At 43.7% G+C, this 23,579-nt stretch overlaps 1 protein-coding gene across 1 annotated transcript in view; it reads right to left on the bottom strand.

The window, feature by feature from the left end:
- The window catches only part of VWF (von Willebrand factor), a 152,692-nt gene that overhangs the window by 114,461 nt on the left and 14,652 nt on the right, over nucleotides 1–23,579 (bottom strand). The window contains exon 6 of the mRNA XM_058559008.1: nucleotides 11,928–12,052. Within this exon, the coding sequence (XP_058414991.1) occupies nucleotides 11,928–12,052 (125 nt within the window). The remainder of the gene's footprint in view (nucleotides 1–11,927; nucleotides 12,053–23,579) is intronic.

Below are 23,579 nucleotides of genomic sequence, written 5' to 3'. Positions count from 1 at the left end.
CCCATTGGGAGGCAGCAAGGCCAGGCCTTCCACGATCTGACCTCAGCCTAACTCTCCAGCTCATCCCTCCCCATCCCCTATCTCCTGCATCACTGATGGTTTCCTGAACATAGCCCGGTGTTTTTGAATTTAATTTGTTGCACACCTACTATGTCCAGGCACTGTACCAGGCACAAGGGATACAAGAGTAAGCATACAGACTTGCTCTCAGGCCTCATAGAGCCCAGCAAGGGAATGTGCCCCTCGTCCCATCCCCGCCACCCTCCCATATCTCCCCCTACTTTGGCCTGGCTAACTCCTAATCCACATCACAGCTCAGGAGACACCTTTTCCAGGAAGACTTCTCAGATCATTTCCCTGTGTCCCCACCCTGTTGGGTTAGACGCTCCCTCTGGCTGCGTCTACTTTTGTCCCTAAATTATCCGTTTCTGTGGCCATCCCCTCCATTTCCCTGCAGGCTTTTCAAAGATAGGAGCTGAATTCCCAGGGTGCACACACCAGGCAATAAGGAAATGCTGGATCAAACCTCACAGTGACGACATGAGAATGAGTAAGTCATACTCTCTCTCTAGTTCTTAGGGAGCTTTCAGTCTACCTGAACCCGGTGTTTCCATGGGGAATGTTCACAGAACAGTCTGAACACTCGGTCTCAATTTAAGGGTGTCTCCTCAATGACGAGGCCAACTGCAGCTGGAAGGAACTTGCCGCCAAGATGCCAGGAAAGGCTTCCTGAAAGGAGGCAAAGTCTGAGCCAGGCTTTGGATGCTACACAGGCCCTGGGTTTCAGGGCAGGAGGACGGACACGCCAGGCAAGGCCGACGGCCTAAGTTCAGGCAGGAGGAGAAACAGGGTCATTACGGTGGAGCCAAACCCTGAGACTGCAGCCCATTGTTGCCAAGACGCCCCAGGAAAGGCACAGCTGCTCCCAGGGCCTTGTTCTAGTAGGTTAGAGGCCTCAGCTTCTCTTGCAGATAGTTACCGCCCCTATCATGTTCCAAACCTAACCAGAATCTCCTTGAATAAGTTCATATTTTCTGACCATGCCGGTGCCTTCAGACCCTTCGTTTGTTACTCTCTGAGAGAGGTTCTCATGGGCACCTTTCTCTGATTCATCCCGGCTAACTCCCTCCATCCACTTTAGAATTGGTGAACTGGCTTGTGTTCACTTCACCCAAGCCATCCACGGTTTAGGCACATCCCCACATGCCCTCTTGTCCTCGGGAACTGGGCTTGGTCACGCACGTCAGTGTGGGTGGGCAGACCAGCAGGAGATCAGCTCCTGGAGAGCTGGGGCAGCCACCTCTGGCTTCTCAGCGTCCACCCAGTTGTGGGAGGCTGTTGACTTACGGAATGCCCTGGCTGGAAGGCCCTCCACAGAGTCTCTGCCCATCTCACTGCTTTAAGGAAAAGCAGACACAAACCCCTCCTCCCCTCCGTAGTGGACCGCACTCTCTCCTAACCCAACTAAAGTGTTTCAGAGACCCTCGTCACCCACCCCCACAAACTGGCTCTTCAGAAGCCTGAAGACACTGGCAAAGAACACACACCTCCTCACAGAAAGGCTAGATTAAAACAGTCTTTCAGATTTGGAAACTGAGGCATGGAGAGAGTAAAGAATTCACTCAAAGTGTGGTCCGGGAACCACCTACAGACTCCTAAGATCCTCTCAGGGGTCCACGAGGGCAAAACTATTTTCATAATAGTACTAAGATGTGGTCTGCCCTTTTCGCTCTCATTCTTTCCTAAGTGCACAGTGGAATTTTCCAGAGGCTATGTGATGTGTGATGTCACAACAGACTGCCTGCAGAAACGGATCTGAGAATCCAGATGATTTCTCTGGAAAATGGTGAAGCAATGCCATTCTTCTCCCTAAACTTTTTTTTTGTTTGGAATTTATAGTTATTTTTATTAGAAGATGTTATTCATGTTAAATATAGTGTGTTTATTATTTTTTAAATGAATTAATATGTTTTAAACTTTTCAGTTTTAACCTCTAGTATGGTAAATATCCATAGCTATCGCCCAGGTAAATGAAATCTCTTTAAGTCCTCAATCATTTTTAAGAGTGAAAGGGGTCCTCAGACTACACAGTTTGTGAACTGCTGTCCTAGTGAAGAGGTGACCGAGCACGACTCAAACCCCAATTCCATCCCATAGGCCAGTCACCTGTCACCAAACCACAATGCACATGGTTTTCCACGCCCTCCATGCACCCAGCCCTCCCCACCACGTTTGCTAACAATCAAATCAGGACCCAGCATAGTACAGTGGATATAGCGCAGGTTTTAGAAAACCAGTTGGGCTGGAGTTCCAACCCCATCACTGCCACAGTGTGTGACTTTAGGAAAATTGTCTCGCCTCTCTGCACCTCTGTCTCCTCACCCATTGTTAAGGAGGGAGAATGTGGGAGAGATTGAAAGGTGTCCAGTATCTATTCCTCCCTTCTTTTGTAGTCACAGGCCCGTTGGTTTTCAATTTGCCCCTGGGCACATAGCCACTGGGAAGCAAGACCCCATTTCCTAGCCTCCCTTGCAGCTGGGATAGCCATAGGAGTAAGCCTTGCCCAGTAGGACATAAGCAGAAGCGTCATGTGCAACTTCCAAGAAGTGTCCTCAAAAGGAGAGGGTGCTTCTTTCTCCATCCTTTCTCTTCCTACTGCTTGGAATGTGGTTGTGATGGCTGAGGCTTGAGCTGCCATCTTGGATCATGAAGTAGAAGCCCCGTGCTGCGGACAACAGAGAAACGAGACAGAAGGACCTTGGATCCCAACGTCATCGGGTCCTGTACTGGCCCTGGACCTCCCACCTCGAGCTTCTTTACAATGAGATAGAAATAAACTTCTAGACCATGTAAGCCGTTGTTACTTTAGGTGTCCTGTCACTCACAGCAGAACTTACTCCTAACATAGACAGCAATACCCATCTTAGAAGGTTGATGCAAAATAAAACTAAATGAGATTACACAGGAGAGCAATCAAGTGCTTATAACTATTACCATTGGCCTGCTGTGAATACTAGCCAAACAGCTCGAAAATGGCTTCTCAGCTCTCTGCTAAACCATTCTGGCAGCGAGACAAGAAGATGGTAAGCTTATTTGCACATTTCCAGCATCTCCCTGGCTCCAGCACCAGGCATCAGCCACTTCTATCTTCCCTCATCTCTTGTCTGTGGTGCCAGAGGCTGGCGAGAGCACTCCAGCCCCAGCTCCATCAATCCATGACCTCACCCTGCCTGGGTGGGTGTGCAGACCCAATTGCAGCCCATCTTAATCACATTTTCAGCTCATTAAAGAAGACCAGGCCTCTTCCCCGGAGATGCCAAGCTGTTTCAAGGGAGGGGGAGAGAAAAGAAGCACATCTCCCTAGTGGCAGGGGGGTGGGGGAGGAGAACAAGCAGGAGCAAGAGAGCTGAAGCTTAGCTATTGTGTTTGTTCCCAAACAGCTGACAAAGGAGAAGGGAGGGGCGCATTCCTGGGACTGATGCGAAGAAAGAAAGGAGAGGCTAATATATAAAGTGCAAGATTGTTCAGCCAAGCCCTGATCTTTCCTGCCCTGGGGTGGGTGCCCTGTACTGCCCCTGGAGGAGGTATGGAGGCTCCTGGCGCAGGAACTGGTCCCCAGTAGTGGGTTGAAGAATTCACTCCTGTGGCAGAGCATAGTCTCTCATTGGTCAGCCAGCAAGAATGGATGCTGGAGGGTTGCTGATTCTATTTATAACTTCTGGCTGGACTAAGACTCCCACCCACATTCCATGATCTGCCTCACAAAGACCCAGTGAAACTGTCTGATAGATTTCCACCACGTGGATGGTTTTCTAGGAGTTGGAGGTTTCTTTCTCTGAGATAGTTGGGGAAGAGCCCTCATGAGAAGTAGGGTAACTGAATATGTCACAGAAGTCCCCAGAGCCAGGAAAGATAGTCACAGAGGCCTCCAAAGGACCCTCCTCACCCTCCACCTTGGTCTCCTGGAGGCATCTGAGCAATTCTCAGGGATCAGGGCAGGGCTTGGCTGGCTGGGACAGCAAGGGCCAAGTGCTAGCCCCGGGCTCCTAGTTTGGAGTCTGCCCAAGCTCTGGGGATGGAACCACTCCACGCTCCTTCTCCCAGTAAGGAAAGATAACCAGCTCTGTGATAAGAGCTGATTCTCCTGCCATAGCACTTACCATTGTTTTGGCAATTCCTCATTTACTGACCAAGGATAGCATTTATGTTCTCTTTCATGGTTGTTCAATTTCTCACATGCCTTGTCCCTTGAATGACATTGCAAATCCACCTTACTCGGTTTTAGTATCACCCAAGCCATACTAAACATCTCAATAAATATGTATGAATGAGCACCGTTAAATTCTTGCTCATTTTTGTCCTCACTGGGGGAAGGACAAGGGAAAGAAAGTCACTTCAGTAATATTTTGTTAAAGGATTTTGAGATCGTGATGTTAAGGAGGCATTTGAACTGAGCCCTCTTCAAGAATTTGTCAAATAAGTACCCTAAAAGGCCATGCTCTGCTTAATTTGAGAAGAATCTTTGAAACTCTGTGACAGCCCCGATCTTGGCCGTAAGGCTAGACCCCCAAAGACACAGTCACCAAGGTCACCCCTGTCCCACCACAAGCACATGGGCTCACTGCCCCTTCTCCCACCCTGCACTCAGGTGAGTGAATCCGCTCTAAAGGAAAAGGCTGCTTATTCGGTCAGGTGTTGGATAGAGCTTTACATTAGAGAGGGAAGACTGAGCTGCAGAGCAGGGAAGTAAGTACATGAGGACACCGGGTGAAACCAGGGACTGCACCCTGGATTCTTGGACCTCAGCAAAGCACACAAAATAAACCCTCACTGCTTAGTCTACATATGACTTGAGACAGTGAAACCGGCACACAGTTAGCCATTGATGATTAGGTAGCTAGTAACTAAAGTTTTTTTTCCTTTTTGGAATTACTGATTGTAGCTTTTAGTTGTTCCCCTGCCCATTGTTAACTGTGATGGTTAGGCAATATGCTATCTGACTCCCCCTGGGTTCCTATAGATAACATCTCCTTGGAGCCTGGGTCACCACGGTAATGGATATTTGAGCTGTTTTTCAGGAACTAGAACCCCTTGTGCACTTCAGGACGGTTGAGACCACCAACCCATCAACGGGGCCCAGGCAGATGTCTAATAAGGGACGTTTTGACATCAAGAGGTTAAAAACTCCACCCTTGGGTCATGCTAATGCCGCCATTTTGTGAACACACATCCTATGAAGAGGCATGAAGTCTGACTACGCTTGCGCAGATCATCAATTACCTCACCTCTCCTCACCTCCAATCATCTATCTCCACATTTCAGACCATCTTGCCCTCTACCCCATAAACATCCCTGAGTCCCTATTTTCGAGGAAGCGGATTTGAGACTCATTCTCCCGTTTCCTCGCTTGGCTGTTTTGTGATTAAAAAACCCTCTCTCTGCTGCAATCTCGTCATCCCAGGGTTTGCCATTCAGGGCAGTGGGCAAAAACGAACCTAGTTCAGTAACAAGAGACTCAAGAGAGCAGTTCTCACTCTGCAAAGGGGAGAAGGGTGTGTGTGTGTACTTGCGTCTAAACCTCAACTCTGAGCTAAGCATCACTAGGACATAGTGGGTGGGCACTCTGTCTGTAAAACCAGGGCAGGTCACAGTGCTCTCATCTGACAACTAACTCCTCTAGGGTCTGGGGTTACAAGGGTCTTTCCTTGAGATTTACTGACCTTCCCTGAACCAGACTCTCCAACCACAATTTCTCTATCAATCACAACTATTCTACCAAGCAAATGAATGTAACAAAATTTTTCCTGATCTCCAAGAAAAGTCTATTCCAGGCCAAATCACCCAATTACGTGAATTGAAGAGGCTGAGACAGAAAGGAGGGATGCCAGAAGTGGACCTGGCCAGTGAGCCCCCCAGCTCTGCCAGGCACTTAGCACCCCAGCCAAGTCCTCTGTGCTTAAATTACCTCCCTCCAGGCCTGAGAGCTCCCTTCCAGCACGACTGTGAGCAGAAATAGTAGAAAGAGCTGGGTACGTACTTTGCAAAGAAAAGGTTTGGGCAATGTTTCATGAGGATGTAAAGAGTGAATTGGATTGTTCCCAACAGAATGGGTATTTTATGTGCCTCTTTGTGCTCTTGACGAGACACGTTATGGTTATTCAAAGTAAACATTCAAAGTATTTTCAAATGTTAGCTTGTGCGGACAGGTGACTTCCTGGGGGGAAGAGGAATTACAGTGAACAGCATGCTGTTTCAGAGGAAGAGGAGAGGGGGAAAATGTGCAGACATGAACAGCAAAAGAACAAAAAGCATAAGGATTGTGTCCATGGTATAAACACCAAATTCGGAGCCCAGGGAAAACAGGCAATCAGGGACTGTTGGGTGACTGATGGGAGTACAACTGGACATGAACGCCTGAATAAGACCTGGAGAAACCAGACTGGAAGGATCTTGCTTCTCTAGTATTCAAGGGCATTGAGGAAGGGCTTTATCTTCAAATGAAGATAAAAAGAAAGGAAAGATTTAGAGAGCCAAGAGGGGCTGCCTAGGACTGTGCTCTGCAAGATAGCTGGGAAGGTACCAGCGAGGATGTCTCGAAGACTTGACCCTTCAGGTCAAGGTTACAGCACCACCTGTCTACCTGGATAGAGCTTGTGGAGAGCTTTCGTGCAGTGGGCAGGGGGCTAGACTAGATAGCTTTTAGAATCTCATCCCACTCTGAGTTTTTACGAGCCTAAGATTCCTAACATTGATGAAAAGATGTTCCTTCTGCTCCAGACACCTGAGGTTGATGCTGCTGATGGATGATTTCCCTCTGGAAGGCTGAGTAATAACTGATGAGAATAACTCTTCTCAAGAAAGACTGGTCATCTTGAGGACAAGCTCCAAGGAGGTACATGGAGAGAGCTCTGGGGCCAAAGGCATGAAAGTGTCCTCACATTCAGGTGGCAGCAGCAAAAACAGGAGATGATCTCCCCACTCCAGGGTAGGTGATCCTGAGGAGGAGGATGGTTACAGGGACCACATCTCCCGGTGGAAGCAAGGCAAAGGCCATGGCCATTGAGTATAGTTCAGCAGCTCACACAGTGCACGGTGGCACCACACCCAAGACACTGTCGTTCACATCGTAGACACCACACATGTGTACTTACATTCTGTGTATATTTTTAATGTTTATTATGGCAATTTCCCAGCAGGTAGTGGTAAAGCGTCTTGAGGAGGGGGTGCCTTGTTCTAATTAGCAAGAGCACTACATAGGCAGCCTCAGTCCAGCCCCCTGGAGCCTTGGGCTTCATGTTGCAGACAGGACTGCAGGACAAAGACAAGATCCCTTTATGAGGTTTAGCCCTTGCTGACATTCCCCAGACTGACAGAATTTTAAAAAAAGCAACCTAAGGATCTTTCTAAAATGTTCCTTGTGTAGTAGAGTTACCTGCAAATTAACACCAATTATTTGAGGATTTAAAGCTTGGGGCTTTTTATTACTAGGTCTACACCCTGAGCTCCAGACTCCAGCATTCTGCCTTCTGTTTGAAAAGCTGAAGAAACTGCAGATTTGCATGCAATCAAACAAGCCATTATCAGTCCCAGGAGAGAGGCTCTGGGTTCTGTTGGCATAACAAGGAGACATTCATCCGCTAGGCATAAGTAATATGACCTGGCCCTCAGAATGAGCACACTCCTTGCTACCACCTTAGAAAGACGAAAAGTGCCAGAAAAGTGAGAGAATAGGCTCTCACGGAAAGTTCTCAGGTCCATGTGGTCTCCCTCACAGAGGACTGCCACTGCAAGTGGCCCTGGGAGCCACCATGGCAAACACTTGTAAGTGATGCCCATTTGCCAGACCTGACTTCTGAACCTGGGGGCCCAGTGGAACTAAGCAGGCTGTAAACAATTGCAAAGACCACATTAATCACCTCCCAGGAGATGAATCATTGTGGTTCCCAGCCAATGAGGGTGCCCTTGTCATGGGCAAACACAACCTGATTGGTTGAGACAAAGCCAGGCCTCTCTTCTCAGGTAAACAACCTGAAACCAGGGGTTCTGAGCTTGAAGGAGCTTATGTTTTGGGAGGTCCAGAGTGTTTGGGGGCCTCAGCCCAGCACTAAGAACTTGGTAACCAATTTCTTAAGCTGCTCCCAGGACACTGGTTAGTAAGGACTTGAACACACCCAGGAGACAAAGTGAGTAGCGAGTGTGCAGCTGGAGGAGGCGCCCAGGAGACAAATGAGGCTCTTGTGGATGTTCCCTCCCTCCTTCCCTCCCCTTTGTCTCCCGGAGACAAAGTGCTCAGTCTCCCTCCTCAACTGGCCTCAGTATCAGGTTCTCCATTTGAAAATCCTGTCTTCACCTCCCACTCCTTATGGATAAATGAGAGTATTCCCATGTACTCCGAGGGCAGGGGAACATTTGTCCAGCACTTACTCCGAGCTGGCCTATGTTTGCAAAATAAAGTGAGACAAAGCCCGTGCCCTCAGAGAGCTCAGAGAGTATTAGAGGTACAAACACACGTGGCCCCCACCCACCTCACCAATGAGGCACCCCCCTTAATATCACCCCTGCCCAGAGAACATTGAAGGGCAGGAGAGGGTGAACCACCAGCCAACCATAGAACCGTAAGTGTCAAAATAAAAGAAAGAAATGATAAAAATCTCCCCCTCACCGCCCCCCATTCACTGCAATCGTCCTGAGCGCACTCACTCTGAAACTCACTGGGGTCAGTGAGTGGCTCCAGAGGAAGAGCTGGCTTCTGTCCTTTACCTACCCCTCAGCATGCACGTATTTAGGGACCTTGCTCTCCTTCTAACTTCAAGCTGGGCTTAGCTCCCCAAAAGGAATGGGGTTATAACTGGAGGGGGGAAGAGAAAAAGGATGAATTTTGGAATTTATGCTTAAAGTACTGCGTGTGCTTGGCCTCTCCCCAGTCCCCCTCTCAAAGTGTGGGCACTCCAGTGGCAAACACAGACAATGGGACGACACCAGGGGTCCATAAATAATAAAAATAATAAAAATAATAATAACACTAACAGCTCAGACAATTGAGGCCCACTGGGCTAAACACTCTGCACATATTCTCTGTTAGACTTACAATGACCCTGTGTAGCAGGTACTATTCCTGTGCCTGCTTAACATACTTGGAAACTGAGGCTCGGAGAAGGCAAGTGTCTTGCCCAGTTACAAAGCCAATAAGTGGCCTGACTCCAAACCCATACCCTTAGAACAATGCCAAAGTCCAGGGATGAGAAAAACCCAAGGGACCACCAAGGGCAAGCTTCAGATATTTCAAAGTTTTCCTGGAAAGGAGAGGAAACTACCTCCTTCCTCATGACAACACCTTCCTCCCAGGTGTTAGAACTCAGTCTGCCTTTGTCTGTTGCCAGTACTGGGCTACATTCCAAGTGACACAGATGTTTATGGACTCGGAAAATCTAGCACCAGTGAAACACTGGAAACCCAGGAAAAAGAGTGTTTGAAATGTACTTGCTTATAAATTGGAAATTGTGTTTACAACCTAGGCAGCTAGATTCAGCATCAACCCAGAGTATTTTCCTGGGCCTGACATTCTCCCTGGTTCACAAGATCAAATTGTTCTATGAAAATGGAAAAGATTGGCTGAGTGAGTAACCAGCTAATAATGAAGCTCTCTCATGCTAAGGTAGGGATGGGTGTGTGGGGGGCGGGGTGTTATTCTGTTTCTGGAGTAAGAGAGGGCTGGAGTTTCTCTACTTATATGCAGATTTGGGTAAATTAGACTTCTACAAGTGAAGGATTCGGGATTATTAGGTAAATAACACCACCTAATTTGCAATTCATCCCTCCATTGAATATTCATTGAGACCTATTATGAACTGTCTCTCTAACCCAATCCACAGAAACACACAAAGAGTTTTAGAGCTGAAAGGAACCTTAAGAATTGTGGAGCACAACTCTTAAAGGAAAACACAAGGGCCACAAGTAGAAATAACTTGAGCAGCCTGAGGCGATGCAACCAGAACAACAGAAGTAGGGGAGGCAGCCAGAGCATGAATTCAGACTCTGCAACTTGTTAGCTGGTGACTTTGGGCAGCTACATAACCTTCTATGGCTTTGGTTTCCTCATCAATTTCCTCAGAATTGTTCACGCCCAGGCAAAGTGTTTATTGTGGCCTCTCAAGTCCTGTCATGGCGGTGGTCCTGGATATAAGCAGGGGCCGCCTTCTTCCTTTATGGCTGTAGGTTGGAACAACGTGGTTGCTCCCTGGATGGGGACAGGGAGGTAATGCTGTTAAGTAGTCAGCTCTACAGAGGATGCTGGGTGCAGTGTAGATGCTCTTCAGAGCTGAAGGACACATCCACCAGCAGCTAAGAGTGTTGGCTGCTAAGGGCTCACTGCTGAGTCACTCTGCAGGCATTGCCCTCAGTCCAAGAGCGATATCCTGCCTCCTCTCCCAGAGGCAGCCTACATCCAATGACTGGTCAGTGTGGGCCCTCTTGCCCAATGGGCACCACCCCAGCTTTCAGAGCTCCTTGAAGGATCAGCTGAGCCTTGGTTGTAACTACATACATGGCGGTTCATCTTCTCCCACTGCCCAGCACTGCTTCTCCCACTCTCTTACCGATGATGCTCCCGAGAGCCTCCCCAGTAACCCCTGCACCCAAACCCCCCTCACAGAGTCTGCTTCCCAGGGAACCTGACTTACAACACCTCCAAGGAACTGTGTTCCCCAGCTGGTGAGTCTCTGAGCACAGCCTCGACAGGGCAATCAATGTGCTAACAAGGGCCCACCTTCATCCAGGAGCCTTGCTGCTCCCTCCTCCCTGGGCCCAGGCAGCCTGACCCCAAGCAGGGAGAGAGGGTCATCCATCAAGGGAAGTCTTCCACCTCCTAAAGCGTCATCCTCCCAACACCCCACAGACAGAGACACAAAGGCCATCTCTACCTGCAGAAGGTGGAGACAGGGTGCAGTCCTGCCCACTCCCTCCCAGCCCAAACCCCTTCTCTTCAGCTAGGAGGTTCTGGGTAGTGGGATCATAAAGGGCAACTCTGAAGGGGAAAGAGCCACTAACGAGCAACTGTACTGGTAGAAATAGGGGCTATGTGGGAAGTGATGGGAGGTGCCACGTCTGTGCTAAGTCTCAGGACAGAAGCACACAGACGAGAAGGAGGCCCTGTGACTACAGAGGTGGTGACCAGAGGGATGTGGCCACAAGCCAAGGAATGTCACAGCCACCGGTAGCTGGAAGAGACCAGGGAGGATTCTCCCCTAGAGCCTCCAGAGGGAGTGTGGCCCTGCCAACACCTTGATCTTGGCCCAGAGAAACTAAATTCAGACTTCTGGCCTCCAGAACTATGAGAGGATATATTTCTGTTGCTGAAAGCCACTGAGTTTGAGATAATTTGCTACCGCAGCCTTAGGAAAATATTACAACTTCCAGGCTGGTCACTTCAGGCCCATCCTCGCCCCTTCCCTCCCCCCCACTTCCAAATGTAAAGTAACCCCCTCCTTGCCGATGTGCTGGTTAAGATCTTGGGGCCTTGCCCTCCTGTTTGTACTTTATAATGACCCTTAACAAACACCTAAAGAGAAACGGTTTTGCATTGCAGAATTTCAGACAGGTGATGATGGCAATATTTGGGGACAAAAGAAGGTGCTGGAGTGTGAAACAGAAAAGTATAGTCACTCACTAGACCAATTCACTAGACTAGACCCATTTTTAGAGTTCCAGGACCAGGGTTGTATTAGAATTAGAGCTAACCAGACTCTAGCCACAGTTGGTTTTCAGAAGGAAAGAGGTCCATGGGAACCCTACATTGAACAGCCAGAGGGACCCACAGAGGTAAGCTCATTCCTCCCCCAGATGGAAGATCTGAGACCAGATGTCTTTCTGCCTCTTAATTCCAGAAGTCCCACACCATCCAGACCGCTCCCAGCCTGGGCTGTACCGACCTTCTGCACTTCCTCAGAGGAGACGTTGCACAGGCTGCTGGGAGGGGATGCCCGTTTGCATCGCTGTTCTCCACTGCTCAGGGCCCAGGAGTTGGCAAAGTCATAGGGGTCTGAGGTCAGGGTCCCTGTAGAGAAAAGTTTCAGGAGAATGAAGTCACAGTTATGCCTGACCCAGGACTTCTGAGTGAAAACTCTAGGTCTGTCGTCACCTAAATCAATCTTCCATTAGATTCATACATAGGCATCTGGGGTGGGGAGTACCTTTTGTGCAGCCCGCAGCATAACACCACAAGGCATGGGCATGGGAGCTCAGCCAATGTCTGGTGAGGGACAGCTGGACAGATGGGCACAGGAGGAAGATGACATGAAAGACGATGAGGAACATGCCCATCCACTCACTTCTCTATGCCTTTGCATGCCTTTCTCCCTCTGTGCAGAATGTTCTCCACCCCCTTATTACCTTGACTATCTCCACTCATTCTTTGAGATGCAGCTCTAGAACCACTTCCTCCAGGAAGCCCTTCTGAACTGGCTCTACTCCCTGTCCCCCACCCCAGCCTGGGTTGGATGTGCCCCTTCTCTGTGCTCCCTCAGTATTTTTTCTTATATTTACCTCCTATTCAACTGTTAGCTCCTAATTCAGGGCACAGGCTGTGTCTCTTTAATTTCTTATCTGGTGGATTGTGGATACTTGAAATATTTTTGCAGAATGAAAGCAAGGATGTGACATGGAACCTAAGACCCCCAATCACTGCATCTCCCATGTTCTCACAGCATCTGTGACTTACAACGATCATGCTACTGTCAGCTACCGAAAGTAGACTGTGAGGACCTCATGGGTCTATGTGGCCTGGTGCAAAGTAGGTGCCTAATCACAGGGCTGAACCTTCACTACAAAGGGAGTTAGCAGAGCATTGAGGCAGCAGTCCTTTTGCATAGCCAGGTGGTAAGAGTGAAACATGTTTCAAGGTCAAATAATACACTTGGGAATAGGAAATAAACTATCCCTGGGGAAAGAAAAGAAAAGAAGGACCTTGGAAGTATAGTCAGTTGGCATCTGGGGTGTTTTAAGCAAACAAAATGTCCCCCCAAAGATATATCTACTTCCTCATTCCCAGAACCTATGAATATTACCTTATATGGCAAAAGATGTGATTAAGTTAAGGATCTTGAGAGGAGGGGCTTATCTTGGATTCCCTAAGTGAGGCCTGCATGCAGTCACGTGTATCCTTATAAGAGAGAAGCAGAGGGAGATCAGAGACACACACAGAGAAGGCGATGGGACACAGAGGCAGAGGTTGGAATGATGCAGCCACAAGTCAACAGTAGTTGCAAGAGACGAGGAACAGACTCTCCTCGAGGGCCTCCGGAGGGAGTGCAGCTCTGTCAACACCTTGATTTCAGACTTGTGGCCTCTGGAATTGTGAGATAATAAATTTCTGTTGTTTTACACCCTGGGAGAAGCCAAAGGGAAGTGAACTTAAATGGATGGAGTTTCTACCATGTGCCAGGCACTGTGAGAGGTGCTCTCTGGGTTCTTATTCACTCTGTGCCACACAGGCTTGTCCATTTTCTAATACACCATACTAAGGAAGAGGAAGAGAAGAGGCTTTGTGTTGAGTGGGGAAAGCCCTATAGAGAATCAAAACTCCTGGGGTCTGGTCTCAGCTCTCCTTCTCTCGCCCTATGTGTCTTGAGCTGATCCCATCATTCCTCTGAGCCCAATGCCTCATACGTAAAATGAATGGTTAGACTACATGACCTCTAGGATCCTTTCCATCCCTGACCTTCCAAGAAGTGAAACTCTATGGGCTCAACCTGAAATGAGGCATAAAGATGTCTAATAGATAGAATTACAGAAAAGTCTCTGAAAGCCAGAGTTAAAGCCCAGCTGGACAGACACCCGTGGCGTCAGGAAGCAAAGTTAACTGTTTGGGGACAAAATTGTTGAATCTTCACCAACCAAATAGAACTAAACCCACAATTCTCTGAGGATGATTTCAAAAATATCACCAGAGCCCTGACTTCATGCAAACAAGCACCATCTTTTCCCTAATAGCATAGATTCCATCTTTAGTTTTTTAAACCTTGAGGCCTGGAATAAGAAAAAGATATCTCTGGGTTGAGAGTTTCATTTCTGGCAATACGGCAGATTAGAAAAATCTGAAAACTGTACCACTACAAAGGACAAATATCCGTTGAATCCATGGTTAGTCTCACAAAAAAATAGAGGGAATTATGAGAGACATAAAAGAAGAGGGAGATGGAGAGGAAGACGGGAGGGATAAGGAAAGAAAGTTGTAAAACAGAACTGGCAAGTGTGACTTGATGTTCTGACTGAGGGTATTAGAGTGAGGGTCACAGTCTGGCCAACAAAGGAGCTTGGCTTTGACCAGCTCTGTGGAGATGGAAATGAGTCTTGGGTCTGCATTATGGGGGAAGGTGGGCTTGAGATCCCTTTGTGAAGCTGGGATTCTTAAAGGACCACACCCTCCATAAGAAAGTTGACAAGAAAAAATTTACTCTGAGAAACAGGGAAATAATAAGGAAGTTTATTATTTGGTCTGGGTTCTGGAAAGGAAGGGTAAAAAAGTCTTCTCTGAGAATTTGTAGTGGTGGGAAAGTCCTCACATGAGACTGAGATTCCAATTTATATTTCTTTTTTTTTTTATAATTTTATTTATTTATTTATTTTTCCCCCAAAACCCCAGTAGATAGTTGTATGTCATAGCTGCACATCCTTCTAGTTGCTGTATGTGGGACACGGCCTCAGCATGGCCGGAGAAGCGGTGCGTCGGTGCACGCCCGGGATCCGAACCCGGGCCGCCAGCAGCGGAGCGCGTGCGCTTAACCGCTAAGCCATGGGGCCGGCCCCCAATTTATACTTCTTGTGAGACTCAGTAATTCCATATTAAAAAATTAACATAAAATCCTTCTAAACATGAGCTCACAATCCAAAATTCTGAAACATAGGAGACAATATGCTTTAAACAAGAGTCAGCAGACATAAAAATAGCATGATTGGAGCCCTAAAAACTTCAGATAATAAAGGTTTTGTATAGAAGTTATAAAACAAATATATTTAAAATTATTGTTATAAAGAAGAAATTGAGAGAGTGACATCAGCATCATGGTAGAATGAGTTGCCCCATTTGTCTCTCCCCTCTAAGTTACAACAAGTAGGACATCCATATACCAACAAAGGACTCTCTGCACAGCATATCAGAATGCCTGAGAGATCCATTCATCTATACATTCGAAGGTGGGTGGACTAGATCCCGTAGAGGCAGTGGAACCAGGAGAGCAGCAGCGGTGGCTCCAGAGAACAGAGGCTTCAGGAACTGCAGCAACGCCCGTGACCCAGCCTCCTTGTCCTCTCCCAACAGTGATGTCTACAATCCCAGCCCTCTCAGCAGCCGGGGCTGCATCCGAGACCCTGGTGCCTCCAAAAGCAGGAGCAGTGCCTGTGACCTAAGTCTCCAAGAACCATGATGGTGGCGCCTGTGACCAAAGGCTCCAGGAATCATGGCAGCACCCACACAGGTACCCCTCCCTCTGTGGAGGTGACAGAGCACCCATGACCCCAGCCTGCCCAGCAGCAGCAGTAATGCCCACATATCGAGCACCCCCGGCAGTGGTAGTGCCAACAATCCCAGAAAACTTGGGAGCAGCGGTGGAGGCACCATGCATGACAGCGGCCCCTCAGCTTTAGCAGTGTCTGAGACCACGAAGAGTCTGGTAACAGTGACAATAGAGCCCATGAACCCAGCCCCTCCAAGCTGCATTGGTGCCGGCAACCTTGGCCTCCCAACCTGCTGCACCAGCGCCTACAGACACAACAACCCTAGATGTGATGGAGGTGCCCATGACGCTGGCTCCCATCCCACCTTCCCGCTACCCCATTGCAGAGCTGGAACCCACAACCCAGGTTGCAACTCCTGGAAACAGGACAGGTGCTTACCAGCCCAGTGGCAAAGCCCATGACCACAATGACACAAGAACCAGCAAGGGACCAGCAACCTCAGAGGTGTAAGCAGCACAATGAGGGCATTGATGACACCTCTGGCAGAGGCAGTGGAGAGTGGAAAGTGCAGGTTCTCAAATACAACCAGAAATAACTCAGAATCAAAGTAAACAAAGCCTTACCTAAATAAGAAATGTGTTTTCTACTACAGATGCACCAGCAGAGAAGCAACTCATCAAGCACTATGAAAAATTATGGTAACACAAAAAGAAAATGACAATTCTCCAGAAACCAAACTTGAAGTCATGGAAGATTGCAATCTAACTGATAGAGAATTCAAAATAGTTGTCATGAAGAAACTCAATGAGCTACTCAGAAAGACAGTTCAATGAGCACAGGAATAAAATTATTGAAAAGAAGGAGTACTTCACAAGAGAAATTGGAACTCTAGAAAAAGAACAAAACAGAAATTTTGGATATGAAGAACTCAATAAATGAAATGACTAAAATAGAAAGCGTTGGAAATAGAGCAGACCATATGGAAGAGATAATTATTGAGCTCAAAGACAAAAATCTAGAAATGATTCAGGTGGAAGAGGAGAAAGAACTAAGATTTTTAAAAAAGGAATAAATTCTGTGAGAAATATCCAATTCAATTAGGAAAAGCAATACAAGGATAATGAGTACCCCAGAAAGAGAAGAGAGGGAAAAGGAACAGAGAGCTTATTTAAAGAAATAACAACTGAGAACTTCCCAAACCTGGAGAAGGAACTAGATATACAAGTACGTGAAGCTAATAGGACACCTAATTATCTCAATGCAAAAAGACTTTCTCTAAGACACATTATATTAAAACAGTCAAAAGTCAATGACACACAAAGAATATTAAGGGCAACCAGTGAGAAAAAACCGATAACCTACAAGGGAATACCCATTAGGCTATCAGCAGATTTCTCAGTAGAAACTCTATAGGCCAGGAGAGCATAGAATGATATATTCAAAATATTGAAAGATAAAAACTGTCAGCCAAGAATACTCTATCCAGTAAAGTTATCTTTCAAATGTGAGAGGAGAAATAAAGGCTTTCCCAGACAAACAAAAGCTGAAGGAATTCAAGCCACTAGACCTGCCTTATAGGAAATCTTGAAAAGAGCTCTCCTACCTGAAACAAAAAGGCAAAGGTATACAAATCTTTGAACAAAGTGGTAAATAGACAGAATCCAAAAATTGCAACTCTATTTCAGAAGAGTTTAGTAAACACTTAATTATAGAGTAAAAGTTAACAGGAAAGATGATGGCATTAAAAATAACTATAACCACTTCAATTTGGTAATGAATTCACAAAACAAAAAGGGATGATTTATGACAACAAAAACATAGAAAGGGAAGAGGTAGAGGATGGAACCTGCATAGGCCAATGAAGATAAGATGCTATCAACAGGTAAATGACTCTTTCATCTATAAGAATTTTTAAGCAAACCTCATGGTAACCACAAAACAAAAATTCAGAGCAGAGCCATGAAACATAAAAAAGAGGAAACAGAGACACACATCACAGAAAATCACCAAACTGAAACAGCAGACAGAAATACAAGGAAAAAGATGGGGCCAGCCTCGTGGCGTAGCAGTTAAGTGCACGCGTTCTGCTGCTGGCAGCCCGGGTTCGGATCCCAAGCGGGCACTGATGCACTGCTTGTCAGGCCATGCTGTGGCAGCATCCCACATAAAGTGGAGGAAGATGGCACAGATGTTAGCACAGGGCCAGTCTTCCTCAGCAGAAAAAAGAGAAGGATTGGCGCAGATGTTAGCTCAGGGCCGATCATCCTCACAAAAAAAAAAAAATACAAGGAAAAAGAAACAATGGAAATATAGAACAATGAGAAGACAAAGATAAAATGGCAGTATTAAGTCCTCATATATCAATAATCACCCTAAATGTAAATGGATTCAATTCACTAATCAAAAGACATAGAGTGGCTGGATGCATTAAAAAACAAGGCTCAACAATATGCTGCATCCAGGAGATCCATCTCAGCTCTAAAGACAAACATAGGCTTAAAGTGAGGTGATGAAAGATGATACTCCAAGCAAATGGCAAATGAAAGAAAGTGAGTGTAGCCATACTTATATCAGACAAAATACACTTCAAGCCAAGAAAAATAGCAAAATACAAAGATGGACATTATATAATGATTAAAGGGAAACTCCATCAAGAAGACGTAACATTTATTAATATATATTCCCCTAACGTAGGAACACCAAAGTATATAAAGTAACGGACCTAAAGGGAGAAATTGACAGCAATACAGCAACAATAGTAGGGGACTTTAATACCCCACTTACATCAATGGATAGATCATCCAGACAGAAAGTCAACAAGGAAACATTGGCCTTAAATAAAACACTAGATCAGATGGACTTAATAGATATATATAGAACATTCCATCCAAAAGCAACAGAATACACATTCTTCTCCAGTGCACATAGAACATTCTCAAAGATAGACCATATGTTGGGAAACAAAACAAGTCGCAATAAATTTAAGAAGATTGAAATCATATCAAGCATTTTTTCCAACCACAATGGTATAAAACTTGAAATCAACTACAAGAAAATAGATAGAAAAGTCACAAATATGTGGACACTAAACAACATGCTACTGAACAACTATTGGATCAATGCAGAAATCAAAGGAGAAATCGAAAAATATCTAGAGACACATGAAAATGAAAACACAATATACCAAAATTTATGGGATGCAGCAAAAGTGGTTTTAAGAGGGAAGTATATAGCAATACAGACCTACTTCAACAAACAAGAAAAATCCCAAATAGGCAACCTAACACTATACCTAAAAGAACTAGAAAAAGAAGAAAAACAAAGCCCAAAATCACTGGAAGAAAATAATAAAAATCAGAGTGGAAATAAATGAAATAGAGACTATAAAGACAATTAAAAAGATCAATAAAACTAAGAGCCAGTTCTCTGAAAATATTAACAAAATTAACAAACTCTTAGCCAGACTCACTAAGAAAAAAAATGTTCAAATAAATAAAATCAAAAATAAGAGGAAAAATTACAACAGACACCACAAAAATACAAAGGATTATAAGATAATACTACAAAAAGCCTTATGCCAACAAATTGGATAACCTAGAAGAAATGGATAAATTCTTAGAATACAACCTTCCAAAACTGAATCAAAAAGAAATAGAGAATCTGAATAGACCAATCACAAGTAAAAAGATTTAAACAGTAATCAAAAAGCAAAAATCCAGAACCAGACAGCTTCTCTGATGAATTCTACCAAACATTCAAAAAAGGTTTAATATCTACCCTTCTCAGACTATTCCAAATAACTAAAGAAGATAGAACACTTCCGAAGTCATTCTACGAGGCCAACATTACCCTGATACCAAAACCAGACAAGGACAAAACAAAAAAGGAAAATTACAGGCCAATATCACTAATGAACATAGATGCAAAATTCCTCAACAAAATATTACCAAATCAAATGCAACAATACATTAAAAGGATCATACACCACAAGCAAGTGGGATTTATTCCAGGGCTGCAAGGATGGTTCAACATTCACAAATCAATCAATGTGATATACCACGTTAACAAAATAAAGAATAAAAATCACACGATCATCTCAATAGATGCAGAGAAAGCATTTGATAAGATTCAGCAACCATTTATGGTAAAAAAAAATCTCAATAAAATGGGTATAGAAGGAAAGTGCTTCAACATAATAAAAGCCATATATGACAAACCCACAGCTAACATCACACCCAACAGTGAAAAACTGAAAGCTATCCCTCTAAGATCAAGAACAGGACAAGGATGCCCATTCTCACCACTCTTATTCAACATACTATTGGAAGTTTTAGCCAGAACAATTAGGCAATAAAAAGAAATAAAAGGAATTCAAACTGGAAAGGAAGAAGTAAAACTGTCATTTGCAGATGACATGATTTAATAAATAGAAAACTCTAAAGAATCCACCAAAAAACTATTAGCAATAATTAACAAATACAGTAAAGTTCCAAGGTAAAAAATTAACATACAAAATCGGTTGCGTTTCTATACACTAACATAGAACTAACAAGAAAAGAAATCAAGAATACAATCCCATTTACAATCACAACAAAAAGAATAAAATACCGAGGGATAAATTTACCAAGAAGGTGAAAGACTTGTACATTGAAAACTAAAAGACATTATTGAAAGAAATCGAAGAAGACACAAAGAAGTGAAGAGACATTCCATACTCATGGATTGGAAGAATTAACATGGTTAAAATATCCTTATTACCTAAAGCAATCTACAGATTCAATGTAATCCCTATCAAAATTCCAATGACATTATTCACAGAAATAGAACAAAGAATCCTAAAATTTATATGGAACACCAAAAGATCCTGAGCAGCTAAGGCAATCCTGAGAAAAAAGAACAAAGCTGGAGGCATCACAATTCTTGATTTCTAAATATACTACAAAGCTTTAGAATTCAAAACAGCACGGTACTGGCAGAAAAACAGACACACAGATCAACGGAACAGAATTGAGAGCCCAGAAATAAAAGCACACATGTATGGACAGCTAATTTTCAACAAAGGAGCCAAGAACATACAATGGAGAAAGGAAAGTCCCTTCAATAAATGGTGCTGGGAAAACTGGACAGTCACATGCAAAAGAATGAAAGTAAACCACTATCTCACGCCATAAACTAAAATTAACTCAACATGGATTAAAAACTTGAATGTAAGACCTGAAACCATAAAACTTCTAGAAGAAAATATAGGCAGTACAATCTTTGACATTGGTCTTAGCAGTAACTTTTTGAATATGTTTCCTTAGGCAAGGGAAACAAAAGAAAAAAAATGAGACTACATCAAACTAAAAAGTTTCTGCACAGCAAAAAAAACCATAAACGAAAAGACAACCTAACAAGTGAGAGAAGATATTTGCAAATCATGTATTCGATAAGGGGTTAATATCCAAAATATATAAAGAACTCATACAATCCAACAAAAAAATCCAAAAATCCCAATTAAGAACTGAGCAGAGGATCTGAACAGATGTTTTTCCAAGGAAGACATACAGATGGCCAACAAGCACATGAAAAGATGTTCAACATCACTAATAATTAGGGAAATGCAAATCAAAACCATAATGAGATACCACCTCACGCCCATCAAAATGGCTATTATTAAAAAGACGAGATATAACAAGTGTTGGAGAGGATGTGAAGGAAAGAGAACCCTTGTACACTGCTGGTGGGAACGTAAATTGATGCAGCTACTATGAAAAACAGTATGGAGATTCCTCAAAAAATTAAAAATAGAACTACCATATGATCTAGTAATTTGACTTCCGGTTATTTATCCAAAGAACACAAAAACACTAATTCAAAAAGATATATGCACCCCTATGTTCATTGCAGCGTTACTCACAATAGTCAAGACTAGGAAACAACCTAAGTGCCCACTGACAGAAAAATAGATAAAGAAAATGTGAGATACACAGATATATATACAATTGAATGCTACTAAACCATAAAAAAGATGAAATCTTGTCATTTGCGACAACATGGGCCTTGACATATTATGCTAAGCAACATAAGTCAGACGGAGAAAGACAAATACTGTAGTATTTCACTCATATATGATGATAAACAAACAAACACATAGATACAGAGAATAGATTAGCGGCTACCAAACGGGAAGGAGGATGGGGGTAGGGAGAAAGGGATAAAGGGGCACATGTGTACAGTGATGAATGGAAACTAGAATTTTGGTAGTGAACACAATGTAGTATATACAGAAGTTGAAATACAATGATGTACACCTGAAATTTATATAATGTTATAAACCAATGTGACCTCAATAAAAAATAAATAAAAATACAAAACCAAAAAAAAATTGAAACTTGATAAAAGAACTTGACAAGAAAAAAATAATAGAGTTGAAAAAGAGCCAGATTTATCTTCTAAAATTACAAATATAGTCAATGAAATAAAAGGAAAACTCAACTGGATTAGGCATCATCTATCAATTACACAGAGTTGAGAGAGAACCAGTGAACTAGAAGATAGATCTCAGTAGTGATGTGCTGATAAGCCAGCTCTCTGGGAGAAATGCAAAGCCCTGATTTGTAGGATTTGCTAATTTCCATGGTATAAATACTCCCACCCTGGCCAATTTCATATTACCAACATGACATTACTGAATGCAGAGTTGGAAAAGATGCACACAATTGGTTCTCACTAGCCAGCATGAGCACAATTCTTGATCTAAGCAAACTACCCAAAAAGCAAAAAAAGAGAGCTAAAGAGAGAAGAATGGAAGTAAAGAGAAAAAAAAAGAATGGGATAAAAATATCTAATCATGTCTAATAGACAGAGAGAAAATGACTGAAATTTTTCTAAATCTGTTGAGAGATAAGAATCATCAGATTCAAGAATCATAATAAGTCTCAAGCAAGATAATGAAAATAAAACTCACACCTAGGCACAGCATAGGGAAATTTCAGAGTACCAAAAACAAATAGATGACTTATACATAAAGATAAAAGACATCTTATCTGCAAAGACATAACAATTAGACTGACAGCATACGTCTCAACAGCAGTAATGGAATAGCATTCTCAAAGTACTGTGAGAAATAACTGACGCTCTAGAATTCTATACCTAGCTAAAGTATCGTATAAGAATGATGGAGTGTTTGTTTCAGTTATCACTACCAGACCCTGAATGAAGGAACTGCTAAGGGAAATTTTTTAGAAAAATTGAAATTGAACCTAGAAAAAAGAGAAAGATGAAAGGAGAAATTATGACCCTGTTAAACATGAAGACATATCTAAAGAAGCACTGATTGTGTAAACTATAATAATAATGCCAAATTTAGTGGTTATTCAAACAAGGTGGGGCAGTGAGAGTAGGAAGGAAAGAAGTAGCATAGAAAAAGCAGTAACAGTAGAAAGCACAAAATAAGATGGTTAATACAAATCCAAATACATTAACAACACAATTTAGTATAAAATGAATGAAAAGAAGCAAACCTTTACAGTAAGAAAACAGAAAAGATTAGGTTACATTAAAATAATAATAATGAGATACTACTACACATCTATTAAACCTGTTAAAATAAAAAAAAATAAGGTGACAATTTCATATGCTGGCAAGGATAAAGAGCAACCAGAACTCAAACATTGCTGGTAGAAATGCAAATGATACAGCCACTTTGGAAAACAGTTTGGCAGTTTCTTATAAGGTTACACATACACTTGTCATACCACCCAGTAATTCCACTCCTAGATATCTATCCAGAGAATTTAAAGCATATGTCTACACAAAAACCTACACATGAATACCACTTCACACTTGTTAGGATGGCAACTATCAAAAAATCAGAAAATAGAAAGTGTTGGCAAGGATATGAGAAGTCGGAACCCCTGTACACTGCTGGTGAAATGTAAAATGACAGAGCAGCTATGGAAAACAGTATGGCAGTTCCTCAAAGAATTAAAAATAGAATTACCCTATGATGCAGCAATTCCTCTTCTAGGTATATAACCAAAATAATTGAAAACAGGATCTTGAAAAGAAATTTGTACACCCATGTTCATAGCAGTATTATTCGCTACAGCTAGACGTGGAAGCAACCCAAGTGTTCATCAACGCAT

The sequence above is a fragment of the Diceros bicornis genome, chromosome 17 (genome assembly GCF_020826845.1).
Source record: "Diceros bicornis minor isolate mBicDic1 chromosome 17, mDicBic1.mat.cur, whole genome shotgun sequence".
Lineage (NCBI taxonomy): Eukaryota > Metazoa > Chordata > Mammalia > Perissodactyla > Rhinocerotidae > Diceros > Diceros bicornis.
The sequence above is the reverse complement of the archived record's forward strand: the minus strand, read 5'-3'. Positions and strand labels throughout refer to the sequence as shown.